The sequence below is a fragment of the Eulemur rufifrons genome, chromosome 1, assembly GCF_041146395.1.
Source record: "Eulemur rufifrons isolate Redbay chromosome 1, OSU_ERuf_1, whole genome shotgun sequence".
NCBI lineage: Eukaryota > Metazoa > Chordata > Mammalia > Primates > Lemuridae > Eulemur > Eulemur rufifrons.
This window is the reverse complement of record NC_090983.1, coordinates 52,701,594-52,725,305: the sequence shown is the minus strand read 5'-3', so window position 1 is coordinate 52,725,305 and position 23,712 is coordinate 52,701,594. Positions and strand designations below refer to the sequence as shown.

The 23,712-nt window shown below is 40.8% G+C and overlaps 1 protein-coding gene across 1 annotated transcript in view; it reads right to left on the bottom strand.

Moving 5' to 3' along the window:
* Positions 1 to 402: 402 nt before the first annotated feature.
* WIPF1 (WAS/WASL interacting protein family member 1) overlaps positions 403 to 23,712 on the bottom strand; it is a 108,271-nt gene continuing 84,961 nt past the window's right edge. Inside the window, exons 3-9 of the mRNA XM_069470677.1 lie at positions 20,149 to 20,278; positions 15,253 to 15,429; positions 11,950 to 12,720; positions 9,566 to 9,778; positions 8,748 to 8,861; positions 3,473 to 3,524; positions 403 to 3,041 (exon numbers count right to left, since the gene is read on the bottom strand). Coding sequence (XP_069326778.1) covers positions 3,005 to 3,041; positions 3,473 to 3,524; positions 8,748 to 8,861; positions 9,566 to 9,778; positions 11,950 to 12,720; positions 15,253 to 15,429; positions 20,149 to 20,278 — 1,494 coding nt within the window. The 3' untranslated portion in view covers positions 403 to 3,004. The remainder of the gene's footprint in view (positions 3,042 to 3,472; positions 3,525 to 8,747; positions 8,862 to 9,565; positions 9,779 to 11,949; positions 12,721 to 15,252; positions 15,430 to 20,148; positions 20,279 to 23,712) is intronic.

Genomic DNA, 23,712 nt, shown 5'->3' with positions numbered 1-23,712 from the left:
ATGGTGCCATATTGAGATAGGTAGAAACACACATACGCAGCAGATAATTTAAAAAATGATCAGCCTTCCTAAATTCACATTGGCCTTTCCTGTATTTATCAGTGTTCATGCTAGTCTTTCTAAATTCACCTCCCATCGCTTCCACTGGCCATCTTTACCTCAGAGGAGAAACACCTGCCTCAAGTAAACAAACATTTTGACTAAGGTGCAGGTTCTCAGAAAAAACAAACAAGAAAGGATTAGCAAGTAGGTGTAATGAATATTTACTTACATGAATCTTCCCTTTTTTTTTTTTTTAGTTTACCTTTCTTTCCCACAGTATAAAACAGTAAACAGACATTTGCTTTTTTGTTTATATTTACATAAACAATACTTAAAGAAAAACCACCAGTTGACACGGTATCATTCTGCTTTTATTTATTGTCTGGCTAACTTACAAAGACGCGGATGTCTAGGGTAGACTCTACCCTACCATTTACACTATCCTGATGACATACATACCAAAATGTGTCTGTTTACATAGTGCAATGGTATGAAAATTTTTTTTTTCTTCCTCTATAGTCCCTGACTATAAAGAGGGAAAAAATTAATTTCATGCCAAAATTTTCTGGGCACTTTAACAGTCATTCCATTTCTGCTACTAAGATAACAAAATTGGTATTACAAGTTAAAATATAAAGACCTAACAGTTTTTACAAATATGCAAATAATCTGCTACTTAGACATAAAAAGTTGATTTCTTTCAAATCACAAAGTAAGGCACCATTGGATTAAACATTTTTCTTAGCTTTTACTAAATAAAATGCATAGTGAAATAAATACTGAACACTGAATTTTAATACTGTAATACATTTCAATATAAAATGATATGTGAATGTTAAAATACTGTATTGCATCTTGAATATATTTATCTGGAAATTTTATGGAAAAAACACACAGGTAAGCTCTGATTTCAAGGAAGAAAACACTCATTTCTGTGATTTGCCACGGTTGAAGATTTTAGCATAGAACTTATTCAAAGTTTAAAATGCAATTAGGTTTCTAACTCTCAGAGAAAGGGTGTAGGTGTATTAATGAAACATTCACTTAAAAGATACATTCTAAAACATCTCTATTCTGGATAAATGGCAACTTTAAGCTGTGACCCTGTTTCAAACTTTAGAATGGTACCTGCAAAGTTGAGATATAGAAGGAAGTTGTGCAACTCTTACTACCCCTTATAAAATTCAGACCTTTCTTTGGGTCAGACTTTTTTCTCCATCGTATTTCCTAGGAAGGCCAAACTGCATCTTTTGTGAAGTGGGTCGTTAGGCTTGATCATAGGGATTTTTATTACTGTTGATGTCAGATCAAAGAATCCAAAATAAAATGATGCTGCTAAATTACCAAAATGCTAGAGATTAAAAAAAAATTTCAAAATATTTTGCTAAGCTTGTTACACCTTTACATTTCTTGATTTTCTTGGGGTGAAGAGCCCCAAGTGACTGTATAGAAGATAGATGAATGGCAGAGGAGAGGGGAAACAACAAGTTCTCTAATGTACTAAGAAGCCCAGGACTTTGGTAAGGAAAGTTATAAAAATACAATATATTCAAATCAGTAACTTCATAATTTATTAGACATCCCATTTATTAGAACTCTAAGTTCATTTGCTTTTATATAAATGAAACATTTATTCTATAAATAGGAATGCATCTTTCAAATTTTTCTTTGGATTGATTTCTTGTTATCATCACCCAGTAATACATGAATAATACACTGAAACCATGATACAAAGTTTAGGTAGATATACATATACATATACGGTCATGTGCTTTTAAAAAATAAGTAATGGTAATTTTAAACATAATCAACCACATAAAACATCTAAGTGGAAATATTTTTTCCCAACTCTACAGCTAGATTTAAAAGTCCCAGTAAAATTTTGTAAACAAAATCATATAAAAAAAGGCAAGGCTGGCTCTTCCCTATGGTCCTTTAGCAGAACTTTATTTGCATAGATCCCAGACACATGATTCTCCTGTATAGCTTCAAAACAAATTCCCTCCAATGTCCACTAGCAATCTCCCTAATTCCACACTCAACCCTGTAAGCATCGGATTTAGAGTTTTAGAGGATTGCCCATCAACTCATGTCTGTTCCCTTCTTCCGTGTTTCTGATTTGATACCTTTCGCTGACTTTCTTCCCCTCCTGCCAAGCCTTACTAGCCTCTCCCAGCCCCAGGGGCTTGCTGAGCTGGACAGAAGCGAAGGCTGCCTCCAGGCCCCGAGGCAGGAGTCCAACTGACAAGGGAGCACACGAACCAGGTGGCTCTGAGCCCGGAAGCCCCAACAGGCTTTCAGTTTCCTTCCAATGGCTTTATTCCACATGACTGTAAACTGTTCTAGATCAATTTGTGACCTTGGGACTGTGACGCAACACTTGTACACAGACATTAGCAACACCTGTACACAGACATTAAGGGAAGAGGGAAAATATGGGAGCAAAATCTAAGGTCAAGCTGTCTGTCAAACAAGGTGTTGGGTCCTAACTTTATTTTTAGTGGCTGCTTTAAGTGCTCAAGCTCATCTTGCCCTTTCTGTTTAATGCAAAAACAAGAGGTTTTTGCATTAAACTTTTGTGCTGTCCAATATGGTAACCACCAGCTACATGTGGCTACTGAGCATATAAAACATGACTAGTCACATTTTCATGGAGATGTGCTGTAAGTGTAAAATGCACATTGGATTTTGAAGATTTAGTACCAAAAAAAGAATGTAAATATCTCATTAATATTTTTTATATTGATTATAGGTTGAAATGATAATGTCTTGGATGCATAGGGTTAAATAAAATACAACTAATTTCACCTGTTTCTTTTCACGTTTTTTTAAAAAAGCAAGGCTACCAGAAATTCTAAAGTTGTATATGGGGCTCACATTATATTTCTACTGGACAGCTCTGTCCTAGAGCATAGGTACCTCTGACTGCCAAAGCTTGGACATCCTGTGACTGCAAAAGTTTTCATGTGAGCCTTTGTTCAGCAACTTGCTTAGGTGGTCTGGTTCATGGAAACAGACAGGAGGCCAAGCGTGCGAAAAAGGCATGGAAGAAGACAGCTCTCAGAGACTTTCATAATTGCAGTCTATAGCAAATAAGCAGTGGATGTTCCAATTTGGTTGGTTGAAAGCTGGGATACAATTCATCTGTGCCTACTTGCCACAAAAGCCTATCAACCCCTCAGCAGCCAGCACAGGCAGGCTGTAGCTGAAGCAAGCAATTGCTCTCGGAATATACACAATATAAAAAGCTAGGCGCATTTCTCTACTGGATTCCCACCCCCACACACACATATTCCCACTCACCCCCACTCCTCCCTCCTGCCAATACAAAGGGGGCAAGGGAGAAAGGGGGTGGAGGGTGTGCAACTCTCGGATAGCAACGACAGGAGCAGCTCTCGAGCTTGCGCAGAGCAGAGCAGGCAGAGATCACCTCGGGATGGGAGGAAGTGGCGGGGCACCCCTTTCTCTTCGGTTGGATCCACCTTGAGGAAAAAAACAGACAATATACTTTTGATTAGAAAGTTTATGTGCTCACCGTGGAACCCAGGGATGGCTGCAAAGGTACTCACTACCTCACCTCCATGGCCCAGGCTGTAAGCTAACTGTGTGCCCTGTGGATGAGACATGAGAAGTGAGGGGAGGAAGCAAGTAACGATCTGAATAAACATTACTAGAGGATGACCCGCCACTGGCTTCTGAGAACTTGTACAAAGTTAAAAAAAAAAAAAAAATGCTTTTCACTGGGTGCAGTGGCTCGTACCCATAATCCCAGCACTTTGGGAGCCCAAGGTGGGAGAATTGCTTGAGGCCAGGAGTCCCCCAAGACCAGCCTGGGTAACATAGTGAGACCCCCGTCTCTACAAAAAATAGAAAAATTATCTAGGTGTGGTGGCATGTGCCTGTAGTCAGTCCAAGCTACTCAGGAGGCTGAGCAGGAGGATTGCCTGAGCCTAGGAGTTCAAGGTTGCAGTGAGCTACGATGATGCCACTGCACTCCACCCTGGGTTACAGAGCGTGACCCTATCTCAGAAAAAAATGCTTTTCTTATTATCACATAGTTGTGTGTTTATTCTGGATTTAGAAAATATTGATGAGCAAAAACAAAGCAAAAAATTCACCCATGCTTGCAGTGCCCAGAGATAACCAATAACATTATGGGTACATTTTCCATTTAGAAACAGTTCCTTTTTTCTCCAAGAATAGGATCAGATAGTCAGTTTCAACATCTTTCAAAGTCATTGCACTTTGCAAATACAATTATTAATGACACATTGCGTTCCAATGTCTGGGTATACTATATTTTATTTATCTAATCAATCCCCTTTTGTTTGGGCATTTAGGTATCTTCTAATTTCTAACCTGCTTTTTTGATAGTAGCCATGCTAATGGGTGTGAAGCTGCATCTCACTGTAATTTTATTTGCATTTCCCTAATAATTAGTGATGCTGAGCATCTCTTCATGTGATTATTGGCCATCTGTATGTTTTCTTCAGAGAAATGTCTATTCAAGTGTTCGCCCATTTTTTTTTTTTTTTTTTTTTTTTTTAGACACAGGGTCTTGCTCTATTGCCCAGGCTGGAGTGCAGTGGTGCAGATCATAGCTCACTGAAACCTCAAACTTCTGGGCTCAACCGATCCTTCTGAGTAGCTGGGACTACAGGTATATGGCACCCCGCCTAGCGAATTTAAAAAATTTTTTTAGTAGAGGCAGGGTCTCACTGTGTTGCCCAGGCTGGTCTCAAACTCCTGGCTTCAAGAGATCCTCCCACCTTGGTCTCCCAAAGTGCTGGGATTATAGGCCTCGCCTCAACACATTTTTTAATTGGGTTGTTTTTTGTTGTTGAGTTGTAGGAATTCTTTATATATTCTGAATATTAATCTCTTATCAGATATATGATTTCCAAATATTTTCTGTCATTCCATGTGTTGCCTTTTCACTCTGATGTTGATGTGATCTTTTAAAAGCTATCCATATTTGTGGGCTATCATTGCTTAGCAACCAGGTTTAAAACCCATTCACAGCTTTAAAAAATTCACACACACATTTATTGAAGCTGTAACAGGTGTTAGGCATGCAGTCAGGTGCTCAGATGTGCGGGGAGTTAGCTACGCTCCCCGCAAAGAGGTCTTTTTCTCTTTGTTCTGATTAGGTCTCTAAGTTGACTATGTCAGTTTGCAGGGAGTTAGTTATGTTCCCTGCAAAGAGGTTTTTTCTTCTGATCAGGTCTCTCAGGCAGGGGTCATCGCAAAGGATGAAAAATATAGTAGGAAACAGAAATAAAAGATAAAGTAATGGCAATAATAATACATAGAGCCAAAGATATAGTTTATAAAGTAAAAGTTTATGAAAATAGATAAAGGAGGGTATCCGGATGGAAATATTTTACCTGCATAAAATATTTCCCCGACTGAAACTCCACACAGGTATTATATAGGGTATATATAGGCTCCGGTTGCCAAGGGCAACGGGATTTTCATACTAACAGGCAGTTTGTTTTAGGGTCAAAGTCTCCTAAAAGGCTACTACAGATCCTTTAACTAACTCTAACTAGGGGAATAATGGGTTATAAAATCGTCTTGGGGCAAACTTCTAAGTTTTATGATAAGGCTATTACTTTAGTAATAAACAGAGACATCTTGGCTCTGATGATTGTGTTCTTGGAGACAGAGATGATCCCAGAAGTCAACATGGGCTGTGTTTTGTGTTAATTACTTTAACCGCACGGTTCCATCTGGGCCCGGCTTGGGCAATAGCATATCTATCTGATTAGCTCTCATCTCCGGGGGTCCACCTGTCAGCAGCACCAGTAACCTTTGGTCCTAAGGGAGGCCTGTCTTGTCTTTTAAAACAGGTGAGAACCAAAAGCCCAGTTTATAGCTGTCTCCTTGAGATGTAGCTTCTACTGACTAGTAAGACGCCCTCTTGAGACGAGGCAGCTTTTGAACTAACACATTTATTTTTTCCTTAAGGCAAAGCCTTATTTGACTTCTGAAATCAAATCTTGTCTCCAGAAATACAGGGGGCATTTCTATAACTCAGTATTCTTAGGCTCAACACAGATGCTGTGAGCACATCTACCAGGGGCACATGTCAATCATGTAGGTTTGCTACGACCACTGCTCTGAGATGCAGTGGGCTGGCACTGGTGGATTCTTCAGTAGGCATCTCAGTGACCCTAGTAGTCCACTTAGGGATTTATGAGACAGAACCAAATCTCTGAGCAAGGAGCGGAGTTCGAGGAAAACACTGGAGGAGGTGCCTCTTCCTCTCACCATGCTAACCAAATATTTTCTTGGGCAGGCATCTGAGCAAAGACTCATCTGGATGCAAACCAGCCATCTCTCATGGAGCCGTGACCATCAGCTGACGTGCCACAAGTGGTCAGCAAAGTGAGGGCTGGCCTCGTCCAAAGCTGTAATTAGGGGGCACTCAACGTGTGCTCCACATTGCTCAGGGCTGTCTGGGTACCCTCCCAAGCTGTGGAGGTGGAGGCAGCTACAGGAACAGAATAAAACTTGGTACTTGATAGTACCTTATTTATTTTTGTTAGACAGATGAACTATTATCATTATCAAATATTAAACATGCCTAATGCTGGAAATATTTAAAGCAAATCTACAAAAAAAAGGTTGGTGGGCAGTGGAAATTAATTCACCAATTTAAGAAATATTTTTAAATACCCACTATGTTTCAGGCTCTGTGCCACTCAAGGAAGATGCAATGTGAGCAGGACATAGTTCTAGCCCTCAAGTTGCTTACCCGAGTCTTAAAGGAGGTTGGGGGATAGAATATGTGCAGCTATTAAATTAAAAATCTGGAAGGTATGGGGAAGATGGTTCTGTTATTGATGTAAAAATACAAATAATATTTAAAGTAGATTAAGAATGTTTATAAGAAGTCAGGATATTATATTATTATATTATCTATGTATGCATTTTGAGTCCATATGAACAACTCCTTAAAGCGAGTTGTTTATTAATGCCCAAGAGGGAACAAAAACAGGCTGTACTCTTATCGGACAGAAGCTCTTCTGCTCTTCTTCTGATACATCCCACACACTCAAAGATCTTTGTTCCATGTGAAGACTTTTCACCAAAAATTTCAACCACCAATTCTTGTATGACAATTTTAGTATTATAGTTATACCTTTTATTATAATTAGGTATTCTCCAGGAATGCAGTATTCCACATATATAAATTTTTCCAGGAATTAAAGTTTTCCTTTCAAGAAGCAACATTCTGTTTACATCTAGCATTTGTTCATAGAAATTTTCCCCAAATATTTCCCAAGTCCTTGAATTTTTCTACAGAGGCACAAAGTGCAATTTGAGTCTATTAAATGAATGTGATTTAGTCCAGTGGAAACACGTGGTACTATCCCAAGCCATCTTGCATAGCACAACTGTGCCTCCACCCCCACCCTGCCCTGAGACTGCCATCTGTCAGTCTCCCTGGGCTCAGTGATTTTGCTCCTAACTGGCCTTACATTTAGCTGATATTAATCTTCTGTAAGGTCGGGAACCAACCAACCAACCTAAAATTATTTAAAAACTGTGCATTAGGAAAGAAGCCGTAAGCTATGTGTATAAGACGCTCTGCTAGGGAATAGGCCATGGCTAGGGATGTTGTGGTAGTTATTTGACTCGCTCACATACTTTCTCTCCACATATTTCTGGTTTGGGAATTTGGCTCTGAGGCTAAGGCTGCTTCAAGTCTAAAAATAATCAAAATGTCCAGTAATGGTAAATTATTGTATGTTGAAATAAAAATCATGTAATAAAATGGGGAAGTGTTTACTAAGCAATGTTATGTAAACCCCACCACCAAAAAACTGTACTCTGTCATTATAACTATATATAAACTCAGAATTATACGCTTAAAAATTGGAAGAGAACCTGGTAAAATGAAAATATCTGTTATGCTATGTGGAGAGATTATAGATATACTTAAAATTGTCAGAGAATGCTCTGTAAAGCTATGATTACAACACATTTAAAAGATCAAGGCTGTAACAATGAGTTTTTGTTATAATTAATAAGACATTTTGCCAATCTTGAAACCAGTGGGAACAGAAAATGACTCTACTTGTGGTTTCTTAGGAAGATCAAAATAGGAGAAGATTATCCAAAGCAGCAAAACAATAACATTTAATACTACCAAACCAAAGGTATTTTGAGCTTGTAATGACACATTAAAATAATCATTTCTCATACACTTCTGGACATCTCCATTTCCTTTCTGCATGTGGAAGGAGAATTTACCAGAATTTATTTATTTATTTATGAGACAGCATCTCCCTCTGTCACCCAAGCTAGAGTGTAGTGGCATCATCATTGCTCACTGCAACCTCAAACTCCCGGGCTCAAGTGATCCTCCTGCCTCAGCCTCCTCAATAGCTGGGACTATAGGCGTGTACCACGACACCCGACTAATTATTCTATTTTTTAGTAGAGACAGGCTCTGGCTCTTGCTCAAGCTGGCCTCTAATTCCTGAGCTCAAGCGATTCTCCCGCCTCAGCCTCCCAAAGTGCTAGGATTACAGGTGTGAGCCAACGTGCCTGGCCTTTTACCAGAATTTATTAGATGGCTCCAAATGGGGTTCTCTACCCCATTAACGCAAGAGGCCTGGATTTCCTATATAGCTTGAGTGTAACCCAGGCTGTTCAAGTATGAATCTTTCAAAAGCCCCGGCAGAAATACTCACTGCGGCTTTCATTTCTTGCCAATTTACTGGGATAACTTTTGGCCGTTGGTACATATGGCTCCGGAGGTGGCAAATCAGAAATCGGATGGAAGTAGAATCTGCTTTCCCACTCATCTGGGGGGAGAAACAAACAGTGTCTTCAGTAACAATCTGCTGTGAAGACTTATGTAATGAAAGGCACAGAATTAAATACAGAGAGAACTGCAGAAATCAGTTTTAGTTTTTTGCCTAGAAGTTTACAGAAAAGCAGGAAGTGCTGCGAATGTCACTGATTGGGCACATCGATAAAACTGGCCTGCAAAGGAAAGCAAAGTGATGTTTAACTAGAGTCATGAGGACCCAGCCAGTCCCTCTCAGGAGCTGGGGACTAAGGTAGGGAACACCTTTCTTCCCACCAGTGGGTCCAGCAGTAACTAGGATCACTCTGGTAAGAGTGGAAGGGCAAGTGGCTTAGCATCTACAGGCCATTGGGCCTCTTACGTACAGCAAACTGTTCAGAAATGTAGATAAGAAGGAAGCAAGCTACGAAAATGTTTCTTTTCAGAATTCTGGAATCTCTGGAAAGTTAAGGAAAATGAGACTCAAACAAGGAACAGGTCAGAGAAAAATGATCTGCCTTTTGGGGAAGTGGGGGAGGGGAATTATTATTTTTATTTTGAAATCACGGTGGGCTCTAAAATGCTTAGATAGATCAGCGCGGTGTAGTGTGATAACAATGATGGAACAAGAAATGTTAACTCAAACAAGCAAACACCACACAAAAACAGACCATTCAATTGCTGCCCTGTATAGCCCAAGGAGCTGGGACCACACCTCACCTTCACAGGGAGAGTCTTGGAAGCCATTTCTGATCGATGTTGCTGGTGGAGGCGGGGGCGGTGCCCCAGCACCAGGCCTGTCGGGAGGAAGGGGAGGCCTGGGCCCACTCCTAGGACTATCCACTCCACTCCTGGACGGCAACTGCGGGGTGGCAGGCAGCGCCCTAGACGTGCTGCCATTTCTGCTTATTGGAGGAGGCGGTGGGAGGGGGCCTGGGACAAAAGAAAAGAAGACGCTTAGTGCAACACCTTGTATTCCACATTGCTATCACCACGGTCGTCATCAGTGTACAATGGACGGGCGCCTGCTCTTTAACATGCCCTTTAACTAGGGAGTATGGAGAAATGGAGGAGACTTTGGAGGAGATTTAGCTGAGAAATGAGTAAGCACATATGAACACAAAAGGGAACACAGGTACACACGTATATGTAAAACAAGTGCACATTAATAGCTAAATTGCTATTTTGGCTTTGAGTTAGTATTGAGATTGGAAATGATACAGTAAAATTGAAAACAGGTAATAATCTGTTGATACTGACAACTATATAATTAAAAAACATTTTATAATCTTTTTAAAGAGCTATTGATCTAATTACTGTGACATGATGAAAGAATTAAAAAAAAGAATAAGATGGTTATGAAGTTATTTTAGGACTTCAGAAGAACTAAGTTCTTTAAATGCACAGTATTATTGCTCATTATACAAGCATGTTTCTGTGATGCATGTGATCTGTTTCCAGGCAGCAATGGCATCAGGAAACCAAATCCCAGTCATCCTGAGAGCAGTAGGAGTTCCTTCTTGGTTCCTCCTCTTTGGGGAGGCAGATGAACACAGGGAGTGACAAATAGCTAATCAACATGCCTGTGGCTATAAATGCGAGTGTGGGTCCTAACCCTGAACAGGCTGGTACCCTGTGGAACTCGGTTTCCTGTCTATAGAGTGCCAGACAGTCACCTTTCCCATGGCACTGATGCCAGGAACAATTAGTCAAAAAGCAAACAGAAAGTGAAAGTACTATGTAGGTATTTGAAACTATGGTTTAACTAGAAACTATGGTATGGTTTAACTAGAAATTTTCAAGTTCCTAGGGGAAAAGCCAAAATAAATTCTTTTCGATAATATAAAAGAAATCACTCTTGCTTTTTCCATTCAAATGCAGAGGCTATTTGAGTAGTGAGTAAATTCAACAACAACAACAACAACAAAAGAAAGCCAAACACATGAGCATCTTCCCGTGTAAAGCAAAATGGCCTTAGTAAGTATTCCTGATCTTCAGCAGTGTGCGTGATTTGTAAGATGCTGACACTTTACGTAAATACAATGTCTTATAAATATAAATATCTCATTAGCTAGAGATACAGAATCCAGCTAGGAACCTTACAATGAACAACCCTGGCAGAAAGTCTTGCCTCAAACACTCGATGGAGGCACTGCCCAGCCCTGGGCCGTCTCTCAGGAACTCTTCAGTGCCTCCCCCTGGAGTATTTATTTATTGCCCCATCTGCTTGTCATTGCTGGAGTCCCTGGCAACAAGAGTTGATTTATTGGAGGAAAAGTGTCTCACATGCTGTGGGTTTAACTTCACTGGTAACATCACCACATAGCTGTCACTAAACACAAACTAGACTTCCAATATTGTGAGGCCCGGTACAATGTAACTTGATTACATCTCTGCTCATGTTCCTAACTCTCCAACTTTGTGGCTCCTGCTCCGAGACCCTGGCAGGCACAACAGAAAAGAAAGCAGATTTCTGTTTCCCATTGGCAGAAAAGCAATAAAAATGATCATTTATTGAACATAACTACATGCCCGAAGTAAGATAACCACTATATACACTTGTTGCATTCAGTTCTTATACCGACCCTGAGAGGTGTAGGGACAGCAGACAAGGAAGGCCTCAGAGGTTCGGGAAGCTTAAAAAGCCCAAGTCAGGAGGGTAATGAGGGGAAGAGCTGGGATCTGACTTCAAATCTGTCAAATTCTAAAGCCCACTCCCCTAACAATGACACCAAACGTCTCAAAATATAGATGGCTCTTGATGTCTCATATGCTCCTTGCGGGAATGTAAATTAGTAGGAATTTTCTGGAAGGCAATTTGGCAGGAGCTATGAACTCCATAGTGTACTATGCACATCCATTGACCTAGAAATTCCTTTCCTAGGAATTCATCCAAAGGAAACACACAGAGATGTGCACAAATACTCAGCTACAAGGAAGTAGCTCTAAAACAAGAACAGAAATATCGGTCCCACTTTGCTCGGAGATTTACATGAGGCCACGATGAAATCGTACGCGTTCGACTCTATGCACTTATAGGATTACCAGCGACATTGGGGCAGGCTGGGTTTTAGGGAGACAACTCACCCCACGCCTGGTCATACCTGATCTGCCTGGCGGGTCCCTCACTGGAGGAGGGGGTCTCTCATTGGGCGGGGGAGGAAGAGGACCGGAGCGTCCCGGGGAAGGTAAGGGCGGCACAGGCGAAGTGAGGGACAAATTCCGCTGTGGGAGTCTTGGGATTTCGTCGTTGCCACCGGAACCCGGAGGCATGGGCGGAGGGCCCGGCCTGCTCGGTGGCGGCGGCGGAGGTGGGGCCTGCGAGGAGGAGGAAGGCCGTGGGGTGGAAGGCACCGGAGGCTTGTTGTTCTGCGGGGGAGGAGGTGGCACCGCTTCCCTGTGGATGGAGGGCCTGTTGCCCATCGGAGGCGGCGGTGGCGGAGGTTTGTCATCCACGGCCCTGCTGGGGGTAGGGGGCAGGGGGGGCCTGTTGGAGAAGGGCGAGGAGGAGCTCGAGGGTGTCTGACGGATGGAGCCTCCTCCGAAAGCAGCACCTCGGTTTCCAGGGAAGGGGGGAGGAGTGGGCCCAGGGCTGGGCTGCCGGGGGGCCCCGGGCACCGGAGGGGACCCCCGGTTGTGCAGACTCGATTGACTGGGTCTTGGCGTATTAGGCACTGGAGGGGGGATGCTATCGGGCTTGGAGCCCACGTCGGGCCTCGGGGGAGGCATTCGGTTCCTCTGAGGCTCTGGGGGACCACTTCTGTGGCCTGGAGAAGGCACAGGAAACCTCCCTGGGCCGCCTGGGGGGGAAAAAGGTTTGGCAGACATGGCTCTTCCTCCCGGCGGCAGAACTGGTGGCCGGCTTCCTCCGGAATCTGAAGAACAGGAAGACAAACATCCAGTCAGAACACTGGGAACCCTAAAGGAATCGGAGAGCTCGAGTATATGCCCAGCTACTGGAAATTCTTTCTCAGGGTGCTATAAAATATAGGTGACTATTATTTATATAAATTGGGTTTTGTGTGCTCTTTCTTGGAGGCAGAGGAATAGACCACAGCTCTCTGTTTACCTTCTAGTCCCAGGGCTACAACCCATCAGCTTTCAAAAGGATTTTGGAAAGATCTCTTAGCGTGTACAGACAAGAACCAGGATGAAATCGGTAAGAGCTCTGGAGAGATCCCTATTCATTATGAGAGGACAGAAACAAGATGGCATTGGTAGATGGGAGTTTTGCTAATGATGTTCATTTGTCCCCATCATGTCCCCTGGTCCTTATCCTTCTCTGGTTTGAAATAAAATTCAGCCATCTTAGGTGAAAAAATTAGTTATTCCAATATAAATCTCCATATATGAGGGTTTACCTAGTCTCTTTGAAGAGAAATGCCTAAGAAACAGTGGAAAAATATAATTGAAGAGTTTTGACTGCAGTAAGACAAAACTAAAAAAGGGGGAAAAAAAAACTGCTGGAAAAAGTTTAACTGAAAGGGTCTACACCAGTGGATGGAATTCATCTGTAAAGAAGCAGACAACTACACAACCTTTTAACTTACTGGGTCAACTGTCACTTCAATGTTGGCAGGACAGAACAGCATTGTGACTGCTTTGGTTCAGCAAAGGGAGGAGCCGGGGAAACCAAAAATATGGAAAATTTCAAACCACCGCCCTAGAATCTCTTGGAACCCAAGGTAATTCTCAAAAAAAAAAAAAAAAAAAAGTTACCATCTACCACCTCAATTATGAGCTAATTATTGTATCAAATATTTATTGAGCACCTACTATGCACCAGCCATTATTCTAGATGTTAGAGACAGAGGAGTAAACAAAGGGGAAAAGATCCTACACTAATGTAGTTTACATTCTTGTGGGGGAGATAAACATGAACCAGTAAATAAATATTTTTAGAGAGTTATATGTACTAAAAAGAAACTAAAATAGGCTGATGAGCTCAAGAGTACCTGGAGAGGCCAGGACAGATGGGGTGTCTGGGGGTAGCTCTTCTGAGGATGTGACATGTGAACTATGGCCTGACAAGAAGGAGCCAGAAATGGAAAGATGAGGAAGAGAGGCACTTCAGGCAGAGGGCTGGCAAGTGCAAAGGCCCTGAGGTGGGAAAGAGCTTTAAGTTCAAAAACAGATATCCCTGTGCCTCGGGGAAGTCTGGAGCAAATGAAGCCTGAGTGGCCAACAGGGGCTGGGGCACAAAGAGCCTTGCAGGCTAGAAGGAGTTCAAATTTTATCCAAGCCACAGTAAGAAACATTTGGACAGATTTATACAGTGGAATAACATGAACTCTAGAGAGAAATTTTTATTTTGGCTTCAGTACAAGAAAAAAGCTGTATTTTCCTTGACTACGTGGTATATTTCTATGTCACCAACTTGTGACATCTTCCAAGTTCAGATTAAAGTCGCAATTACTGTCCACCTTAACATGTCCAGGGGGTCTTCTGCTACACCATTTTGTACACTGACTTAAATTCCATCTTCATTTTATTATTTTCTTTTTCTTTGTCTTTTGCCTTAATTTTCTCACCTACTGTTAAAATACTGAATGTATACATTTGTCAGCTGCCTCAAATCCTTTTTGGTGGGTTTTAGGTAAATAAATATAAATTTAAACACAGGTCTGGCAAGATACAATCTCTCACGTCACCGAGTCTCTACATTTTGACTATGTAGTACTATAATAGTTAACCCTGGGAGTCAGTGACTTCATACGAATGTGAGAATTTCACTTTCTCAGAGGACATGTTAAAAGATCAAAGAATTAGAAAGAAAATTCTTTTAACATGATAAACATTACCAAAAAAAAAGTTTTACGCTAAAATTTCTTGAGCTTCTGTAGTAATCAGGAGAGAGCCTCATGTGGTCTGCAAGGTTTTTTATTTAGGCATGACGAAGTTCAACTTTTCTGTAGGATTCATTTTCATGGCTCCCTGTAGAGATTACTTAAATACCCAACGTCTGGTCCTGCAAAGCACCTTTTCAGATTTAGTGAGATTTGTAATTATACTCCATATGATGTGCTCTACAGTGTGTCTGAAAAGTAGCTCACGGGTATTTATTATACTACACAGCTGGGTGAGGCTACCTCTCAAAGAAAGCCAAATCTGCTAGGTCACAGGCGGTGTCCAGGGGGCAAGTTCCATTTGGTCCTTCCTTTTCTTTCCACTCTAGTCCAGGTTACCCCCAAGGATACCAGGCAACTATTTCATAGCTCTATAAAGCTGTCTGATCCTGATTAATAATTTAAAAAGCTAAATAGAGTCTCTTTTATAAAGCAGTGGTAACATTTCGAACAATGTAAAAGGTTTTGAAGGGCATACAGCCTTAGAGGCTATGGCAAGCCTTCAAACCACCAAACTCTGTCTGGTCTTCAGTGACTGAGAGAGAAGGAAACTGTCCTTACCATTATCCCTGTTGGCCGTGGATCTCAGCTTTGGCATTCCGGCCTGGAACAGTCCTCCCAAACCTGGAGGTCCGCCTCCTCCAAAACTTCCACCACCACCGCCACCGCCGCCGCTGGAGCTGCCACCTCCTCCACCAAAGCCACCGCCGCCACCACCAGCACCGGCTCCTTTAGGTTCTGCAGAAGAAAGAAGAAAACACCCATCAGGGTACTGCACAAGTCCTAGCCCAAGTAAACTATAAAACAACGGTAAAACAGGGAGCCGGCTGAACTTGGCCCCCAGTGGACAACTGGGATTTCTTCATCCACATGCAGGATTTGAAGGGTTCCCTTATCCCTAGTCAGAACTGGAGGGGTTTCTTCCCACTCCAGGGCAGTTCCAGGCCCAGTGGAGGAAGAAATAAGAACAGAGGACAATTTGTCCCTACCTCACCCGCTCTTCACTGGCTGCCATATTGGGTTAATATCTATTTGTTCTGTATCCTAAGCTTTGGCAAATAAAAGGATTTTCAAAGAAAGCTGGTCCCAAGGGAAGGAGAGATGCAATAAAAGGTGAGAAGAAAGGAAATAGTAAAAAAGAATAAAGAAATAATAAAGGAATAAAGAGAAGAAAATAAAATATCATAATTTTACTCCTTGTAAATATCTACCATTGAATTGTATTTTTTCATTTTATGGTTTTTCTTAAAATTAAGAACCAATTCACTAAGCAGTTTTTAGCCTGCTTTTTTCACTTAACACTGTTATTATTTCCTGTGTCACTAAATATACTTTGAGTTTAAAGGTTTGTATTGTATTTTAGAACATGAATGTATTATAATTTAACTGCCCACTTCTATGATGTCTTTTAGGTTGATTTACAGTTGTCGAAGGCCAGTGGTAGGCTTTGACAATTTTTAAATTCTTTGCAATTTGAGAAGGTGTGAAGATTTCATTTTATTTTGCATGTATTTGCAAAAAATTGTTAAAGATTTTGAAATAGGAAACAAACAAAAAAGAAGAAAGGAAAAGATTATTAAGTATCCTTTCTAGCCTTCTTGGTTATTTCCCATTGTCTTTGAGCTACAGTATTTTATAACTGTAAGATGCAGAAAACTGATCCTAATGCAAATGATATTTGTCCAAAGAAATGCAAATTGGTTGTGTTCAGTGGAATGCAATTGATTATTGACCTGTTTTGCACTTAATTATAAATTCATTTTAGCACTCGTGTGTGTATATATTATGTGAGGTACATTGTATTCTTCTTTGAACTGATAATATCATATTGATTCCTTCATTAACCAGTTAAATAAAATTTTTGACACATGTTCATTTTATATCTGTGTTAGAGCCATGATTATAACCCCCTTAAAAAATTATTTCATGACAATGTATGTATGCATGTATGTATGTATGTTTGTATGTATGAGGTTAAACATTATTTGAAGTTCTATCTCCCAAAAACCATGTTGAGTCTTTGATAAGTATTACATGAACTCTATAAATTAATCTGGGAAAACTGACACTGTTATGGTAGTTATACTTCATATTTGGAGATATGGTATATTTTCCCTCTTATTCATGTTTTCTGGAGCTTCTGGTAAAGTTTTGTAGTTTTCATGAGATAGGTTATACACGTTTCTTGTTAGGGTTACTTTAAATGCATTTTTATTTGTTGAAATTGTGAAAGGGATGGTTTTCCTGTTATATTTTGTAATTGGTTATCATTGGCATCAGGAAATTTTGTTTGATATCTAGTAAGCCACTTTGCTGTATTTTCTAGATTGAAAAGTTACAAAAAATTTATGTTGCATTTTCTGGTAGACATATGGTCTGCAAATAAGAAAGGTTCTGCCTCCTCTTTTCTAAGTGTGTCTTATTTCTGTTTTATATAAGTAATTACTTTGATGGCTGAACTTCCATAACAATGTAAATTATTAATGTTGCTAAAGGCAACCACGTTCGATTTTAATGAGGATGCTTCTAATGTTTCAAAGTTCAATATTGACTATTGGTTTGAAATAGATTTTTTTCCTTTCTAAATATTTGGTCAGGAAGAATCCTTCCATTTTAATTGGTTTTTAAGACTTTCTTATAGTGTGGAATTTTATCAAATGCCTATTCAAGGTCTACTGAGATGGTCTTTCTTATTTGATATGATGGATAAATAGACTTTCTAACACCTAAAATTGGATAATCCCTGGTTTTGGTGTATTATTCTTTTAACATACTATTGAATTAGATTTTTTGGTATTTTATGTAGTATTCTCTCACCTATGATGGTAAGTGGTCTATCTCAGGGTTTTTCAATCTTGGAAGTACTGACATTTTGGGTCAGATAATTCTTTGTTGTGGGTGGCTGTCCTGTTCTTTAGGGAATATATGCAGCACCCCTGGCCTCTGCCCACTAGATGCCAGTAGCAGCTCTCTCCGCCCCACCCCTCCCCTCCCCTCACGAGTTGTGACAACTAAAAATGTCTTCAGACATTGCCACGAAAATCACCCTTAGTTGAAAACCACTAATGTACAGCTTTCTCTTTTGTGTCTAACGCCTTTGTCAAGTGTGATCTTAGGATATGCCAGCTTCATCACAGCTATCAGATAGCTTTCTGTCTCTTCCTATGTTTGGGAATGGTTTATACAGCATTTCAAATAGCTGTTTCTTAAAATTTGAAAGCATTTACTATGGCTCCAAAGCTTTTTGGTGAGAAAGTAATTTGATAAAGTTTTCATCTTTTTCCTTGCTCACTGAGGCTTCCTGAGTGAATTTTAATAAATTTATGCTCCTCTTAGAAAATTAAGATCTTAAAATGTTTTTGTATATAACTTCATTATATTACCCTTAATTTTAGAAAATCTGCTTCAGATCTCTAATCTGCTGGGTTCTAATTTTATTCATTTGTATTTTGTTTTCTTCTGGATTAGATTTATCATAAGTTTGTGTTAGCTCTACATCTCTTTTAGGTGTGGAGTTTTCTGGGATGCTTACGGTAGCTCTGTTGATAGAAGAAATAATCTGATATAAATCAAATTAGAATAACAATTTTCAGAAGTGTATGCAAAATGGCTTCCATGTAAAATTTAAAAATTGTACCAATATATTGACATTGTCCTTGTCATTCAAACATTATTTGTTAATGAATGATACATTACATAAGACACATTTACATGGTATTGAAAATTTGGAGGAACTCCTGCACCATCAGACATAATCCATAGTGTTTATTACTGCAACATTTGTTCATCTTTCAGACAGAGAAACTAAAGTTGAGGACAGCTAACTGGCTCCAGGTCATTTAAACTGCAGGACAGGGCCGAAGTCAAGAGCTATCATGCATAACCACGGTCAACATTTTGACATAGAGCCTAGAGAAATTTCACATGCCAACAGATAGAAAACCGTGATGAACTTTGCCACTTGCAAAGAGCTCGAGACAGCAGTTTAGGAGTCCAAATAAGTGCATGGACTGCAAGGGCATGCATTGGGCTATATCTTGTTTCCATCAAATAAAGCACATTATTAAACATCATGGAGCTAGCTGGAAGGGAGAAGAACTAACATTATTCCCGTTTAATGGGGGGAGAGAAGTGAACCTTGAAGAATACAATATGTTTCCACTAGGGGATTCAGGAATAGGTCCAGACTGTCCAGTCTCCTTCGACAGGGCCCTAGGCTCCCTCTTGTCGTGGAGGGAAAGGCTGGCCTCTGTCCCAGAGGGCGGCAGCTCCTCTGGCCCCATACCAGGGACCACAACTCAGATGGCTGCGGGACCAAGACTCCCCAGATATAAGTGACTCTGCTGGGCTCCCCTCCAGGGAGAATCTCGTGACACTTATCATGAGGACTAAAGGATTATACAATAACCACATCAGTTTTGTGGGCCTAGAGGTCAGACTGGGTGAAGTCAACAGTCACAAAGCCCACAGTGCCTTCCTGAGAAGTGATGCACTCTCATTTGCACCACCTTGCCTGGTAACAGAGCAATGTTCAAACGCCTTACCATGGTCTTTTTTCCATTCCTCCACTTTGCTAACATCCTGCCTCATTATTCACTTGTCTACGACGTAGTGCCATCTGGTGATTTTGGGAGGTCAATGTATTTCCTATTGAATCCACATGGGATCTGTAGTCTAGGACAAATCTTGGGGACATCTGGTGGGCAGTGGAAAGGTCTAGGACTGTGAGGAGACAGTCTTGAGACCTGATATTAATTACCAGTAGATCCTAGTCACGGATAATTTTTTGTCCCGTTGTAAATGTTAATAAGTAGCTTTGTGTTGTGGGTATTTACTTGTTTATACATACCCTGCCTTGTTCCTGAAAGTATCTCAGATTTAGATGGGTACATACGCAAAGTTGTGATCTCATTTCCTCTCTCTATCTAAGCTCCCAATAATCATATCTTACACTTGAATTACATATTCCAGACAACAAAACACTTTTACAGGCATTATCTCATTTGAAGCTCATAAGAAACCTGCGAGGTCAGCAGAACAGGTATTATCATCTCCACTTTACGAATGAAGACAATCAGGCTTGGAGATGGTACGTGAGGGATGGGCCAGAACTTGAACCCACATCCTGTGATTCCAGGGCTAGGGCTCTTTCCATATTTCATGCTGTCTCCTGATCTGTGGTGTCAGGAGCAATGGGTTAATCTCCAGAAAGTGCTGTGAATAGTGCAGAGAATCACTGCTGTGTATGTCTTGGACAAAGAATTATTATATTGGCTTCCTGCAGCATTACAAGGGAACCCAAGCCAAAGCCGTGGTGATACAGTCTTTTATTTTGCCAGCTTTGCAGCTGTTGTTAACCGGCAGCCCCCCCCCAAATTTTTTTCTTCTGGGAGGGGTAGGGTTGATTATTAGACCATAAGCCATTTACCTCCATGGAAAATAGCTTTTTTCACTTACTGTCCAATATCGGTGCACTTCTGTCATTGGTGACTGTCTTCTTCAGTTTCTTCCCTTTGTTGATATCAGAGAGGAGAGCATTTCTCCCAGCCTGCTCTGTCTTATTCAAGGTAGGCTTCTCTGTATTGGCCTGAAAGGAAGCCATACACACTTACATTCATCTTTTAGATTAAAATCATGCATTCTAACATTCAGCTGGGACGAGCAGGGTATTGGAAGCTTCATATTAAGGTTCTGGTGATAGGTTATAAATTCTCCACAAGTTTTAGACACCATATCATTTTTTCTAAGACCCAGATGTTTGGGAGCAGATGCAGCAATAAATTACATTCATTTTTAAGGCAGGATGAGTCAATCCCTGATTAAGTTCTCTGAAAATTCAGACCACAATCTGGCTATAACCAACAGGGCCAGGTTACAGGGATAGACACAAGAAGGGAATTTTAAGTCTGGGAGGATTCTGCAGGGCACTGCTGGGCTTCATTCACCAGAACGTGCCTGAAGAATAGTTTCCCTTTCCTATCTTTTAGAATTAACCTGGTGCAAGGGAAAAATTGTCTCTAGCTAAAAGGGTCAGCTGTATTTTTTTCAAAAACCCACAAAAGTTTTAGAAAGTAACTTCATCTGCCTACATTGCCAAGGATGCTTTTTTTTTCTTTTTAAGTCAGATTTATTGAGATATAATTTATATATAGTTAAATGATCCTTTTAGTTGACAGTTCTGCGTTTTGAAGAACATATACAGTCATGTAACCACCATCAAGACATAGAACATTTTCATTACCCCCCAAGTTCCTTCATGTCCCATTGGCCTAAGTATGACCGATGTTTAATTCCTTTGAAAGCTTAGTTCACAGGAAACTGCATACGGACAAAGGTGCTGCTTTAACATGCTTGGGTATTTTCTTGTATTTCCAGAATTCCAGGGAAACATCCTTACTATGAAATTGGGATCTCATTCCTCCAGAGTTACTTTAGGGAGTGGGGACCCTAAGAGTCCAGCATATGCACCTGGAAGTAGGCACCTGCCTGTGTCTGTTATACTCAGAAACTGCATGGTCCCACGGAGAGTGGCTGCTCCAAACCCATGGGTCCTTCCTGCAGACCTGAGAGTCCTGGGCTGGCCCCAGTCTTTCTGAAACGGATGAAGGGACGTGATTCTAGACGTGCCAGTTAGGGCCATAGGAGGTAAAGTTGGGGAAATGCAGGGCTTGATCCCTCACCTACCCTTTTCTTCTTCCTCTTTTTCTTTTTTTTTTTTTTTTTAGACACAGGGCCTTACTCTGTCACTCAGGCTGAAGTGCAGTGGAGTGGCTATCACAGGCGTGGTCATGGTGCACTAAAACCTTGAACTCCTGGGCTCAAGTGATCCTCCCACCTCGGCCTCTGGAGTAGCAGGGATTACAGACTCACACCACTGTGCCTAGCGTTTTGTTATCAGAGTTAGAGGCAGAGGGAGAGCTCAGGAGAACCACGAAGGAGGCTAAATAGAATTACTATATAAGCTGGGTATGGTGGCTTAAGTCTGTAATCCCTGCTACTTAGGAGGCTGACGTGGGAGGATCACTTGAACCCAGGAGTTTGAGACCAGCCTAGACAACATAGTGAGACCCCATCTCTATAAAAAATTTAAACATTAGCCCAGTGTGATGGCACATGCCTGTAGTCCCAGCTATTCAGAAGGCTGAGGCAGGAGGATTGCTTGAGCCCAGGAGTTTGAGGTTGCAATGAGCTATGATTGTGCCACTGCACTCCAGCCTGGGCAGCAGAGAGAGACCCTATTTCTAAAAAAAAAAAAAAAAAAAAAATTTATAAGTTGGAAATGTCTTGAAATAATTAAATTATGAATTATTTGCTTATAACTGTTAACATTTACATAGCTTTTATTCTGGGCTAGGCCCTGTTTTCAGCACTTTATGTGTATTACTTCATTTAGTCTTCATCAACCCTGTGAGCTATTATTTCTGTTTTATAGACAAGGAAACTGAGGTATAGGGAGGTTAAGTCATTTGTCCCAGTCACCTGGTTAGTATAGGAGGAGCCGGGGTTCAAACCCTGGCAGTCTGATTCCAGAGCCTTCCTTATAATCTGACGGAGGGTAAATGTGGGTCCTAAAATGCCCCTTCCCCATCAGCCCCAACACACCTTGAAGCGAGACTGTTAAAAGTTTCTCGGATGTCTCTCCAGAAATGTTCTTTGCAAACACAGTTGGCTTTTGCTAACAGGATTATTCTTTATTGCTCTGAAACTTGTTTTTTCAACTTAACAACATACTTTGGACATCTTGCAAAGAGCTTTTGAAATGACCTACTGTCTTCATTTTAAGGATGAAAAAATCCTGAGGGCTAGAGAGGTTAAGTGATGTGTCCACATTGGATCTCTTACCGGTTTGGGGTCAGCAAGCTTCAGTGACCTCCTGTTCTGCCTCAGAATTTATTTTGACACCTGACCTCCTTGGGTGCTAACTTCTTTTGTGTCCAGGGCCCTTAATTGTGTTGTTCCACCAGGGCAGTGTCCTGTGATGGCCACCAACCTTTCTTTTTTCTCATCTCTAGAGCTTATTTACCCAGGACGTTGCTTTGAATTAGATAATAATGGTTGGAAATGAGTTAAGAGGATAAACAAGGGTTTCCCAAACTTCAATCATTCTGGTACAACATTCATGATTTGTCTCATCTTCTCATGTCACCTATGTTATTATTTATTTAATATTTTTCATTAAGTCAATTCACTATGTTACATACTATAGTGTTTTTCAATGAATGTTTTCTTTTAAATTATCTCAGTATTAAACCCTGGGTTAGATGTGCTAGTTATAATTTTTAGAACACAATACAATAAATATGTGACCATTAAAATTAAAAAAATTAATCCATGTACTACCCAGCAGTGTTCTACAACCCACACTTTTGGGGAGATATAGATAAACTAATCCTGTTATGTTAGCCAGATCAGAGCTTCTCAACTTATCCATGTGAAGGACCAGTTTTAAAAAATTTTTTCATCATGAACTGACACTTTTATAAACTAACAATTAATTATTAGAAAAATGAGTTAGTTTTAAAAAAGATACGAAATTTAATCTTAGAAACAGACATAAAACCCCCATCAAATTGCTATACATGTTTCTAAATGCTTACTCTCAATGTCTGTTCTTATCTCCCTGGGGACCCTAACAAGTAGCTGGAAGACCACACTTCGAGTCACAATGAGCTAATTAACGGTCAGTTCTTCCCACTAGGTTCCAACCTCAGATGAGTTATATAAATGTGTCCCATGGTAACCTGGGACAAGGGACTTTTCTTCTCTTAGCGTCAGTTTCCCCATGTGAAAAATGAAGGGACCATCAGTGTGAGGAGGCCCCTTAGCGGCAAAGGCCTCACCAGCTGGGGGAGGCCTTGGACATGGAATGCATCTTGTAACCTTTCCATGTCACCACACTGAGGGCGGCTGACTTCCTGGAAGAGGGTGCACCAACTCCCTGGACAGGTCAACCAAAAGACCAGGATGAGTCCAGTGAAGAAATTCTTTTGGGAGGCAGACATCTAAATGCAAGCGTAGATT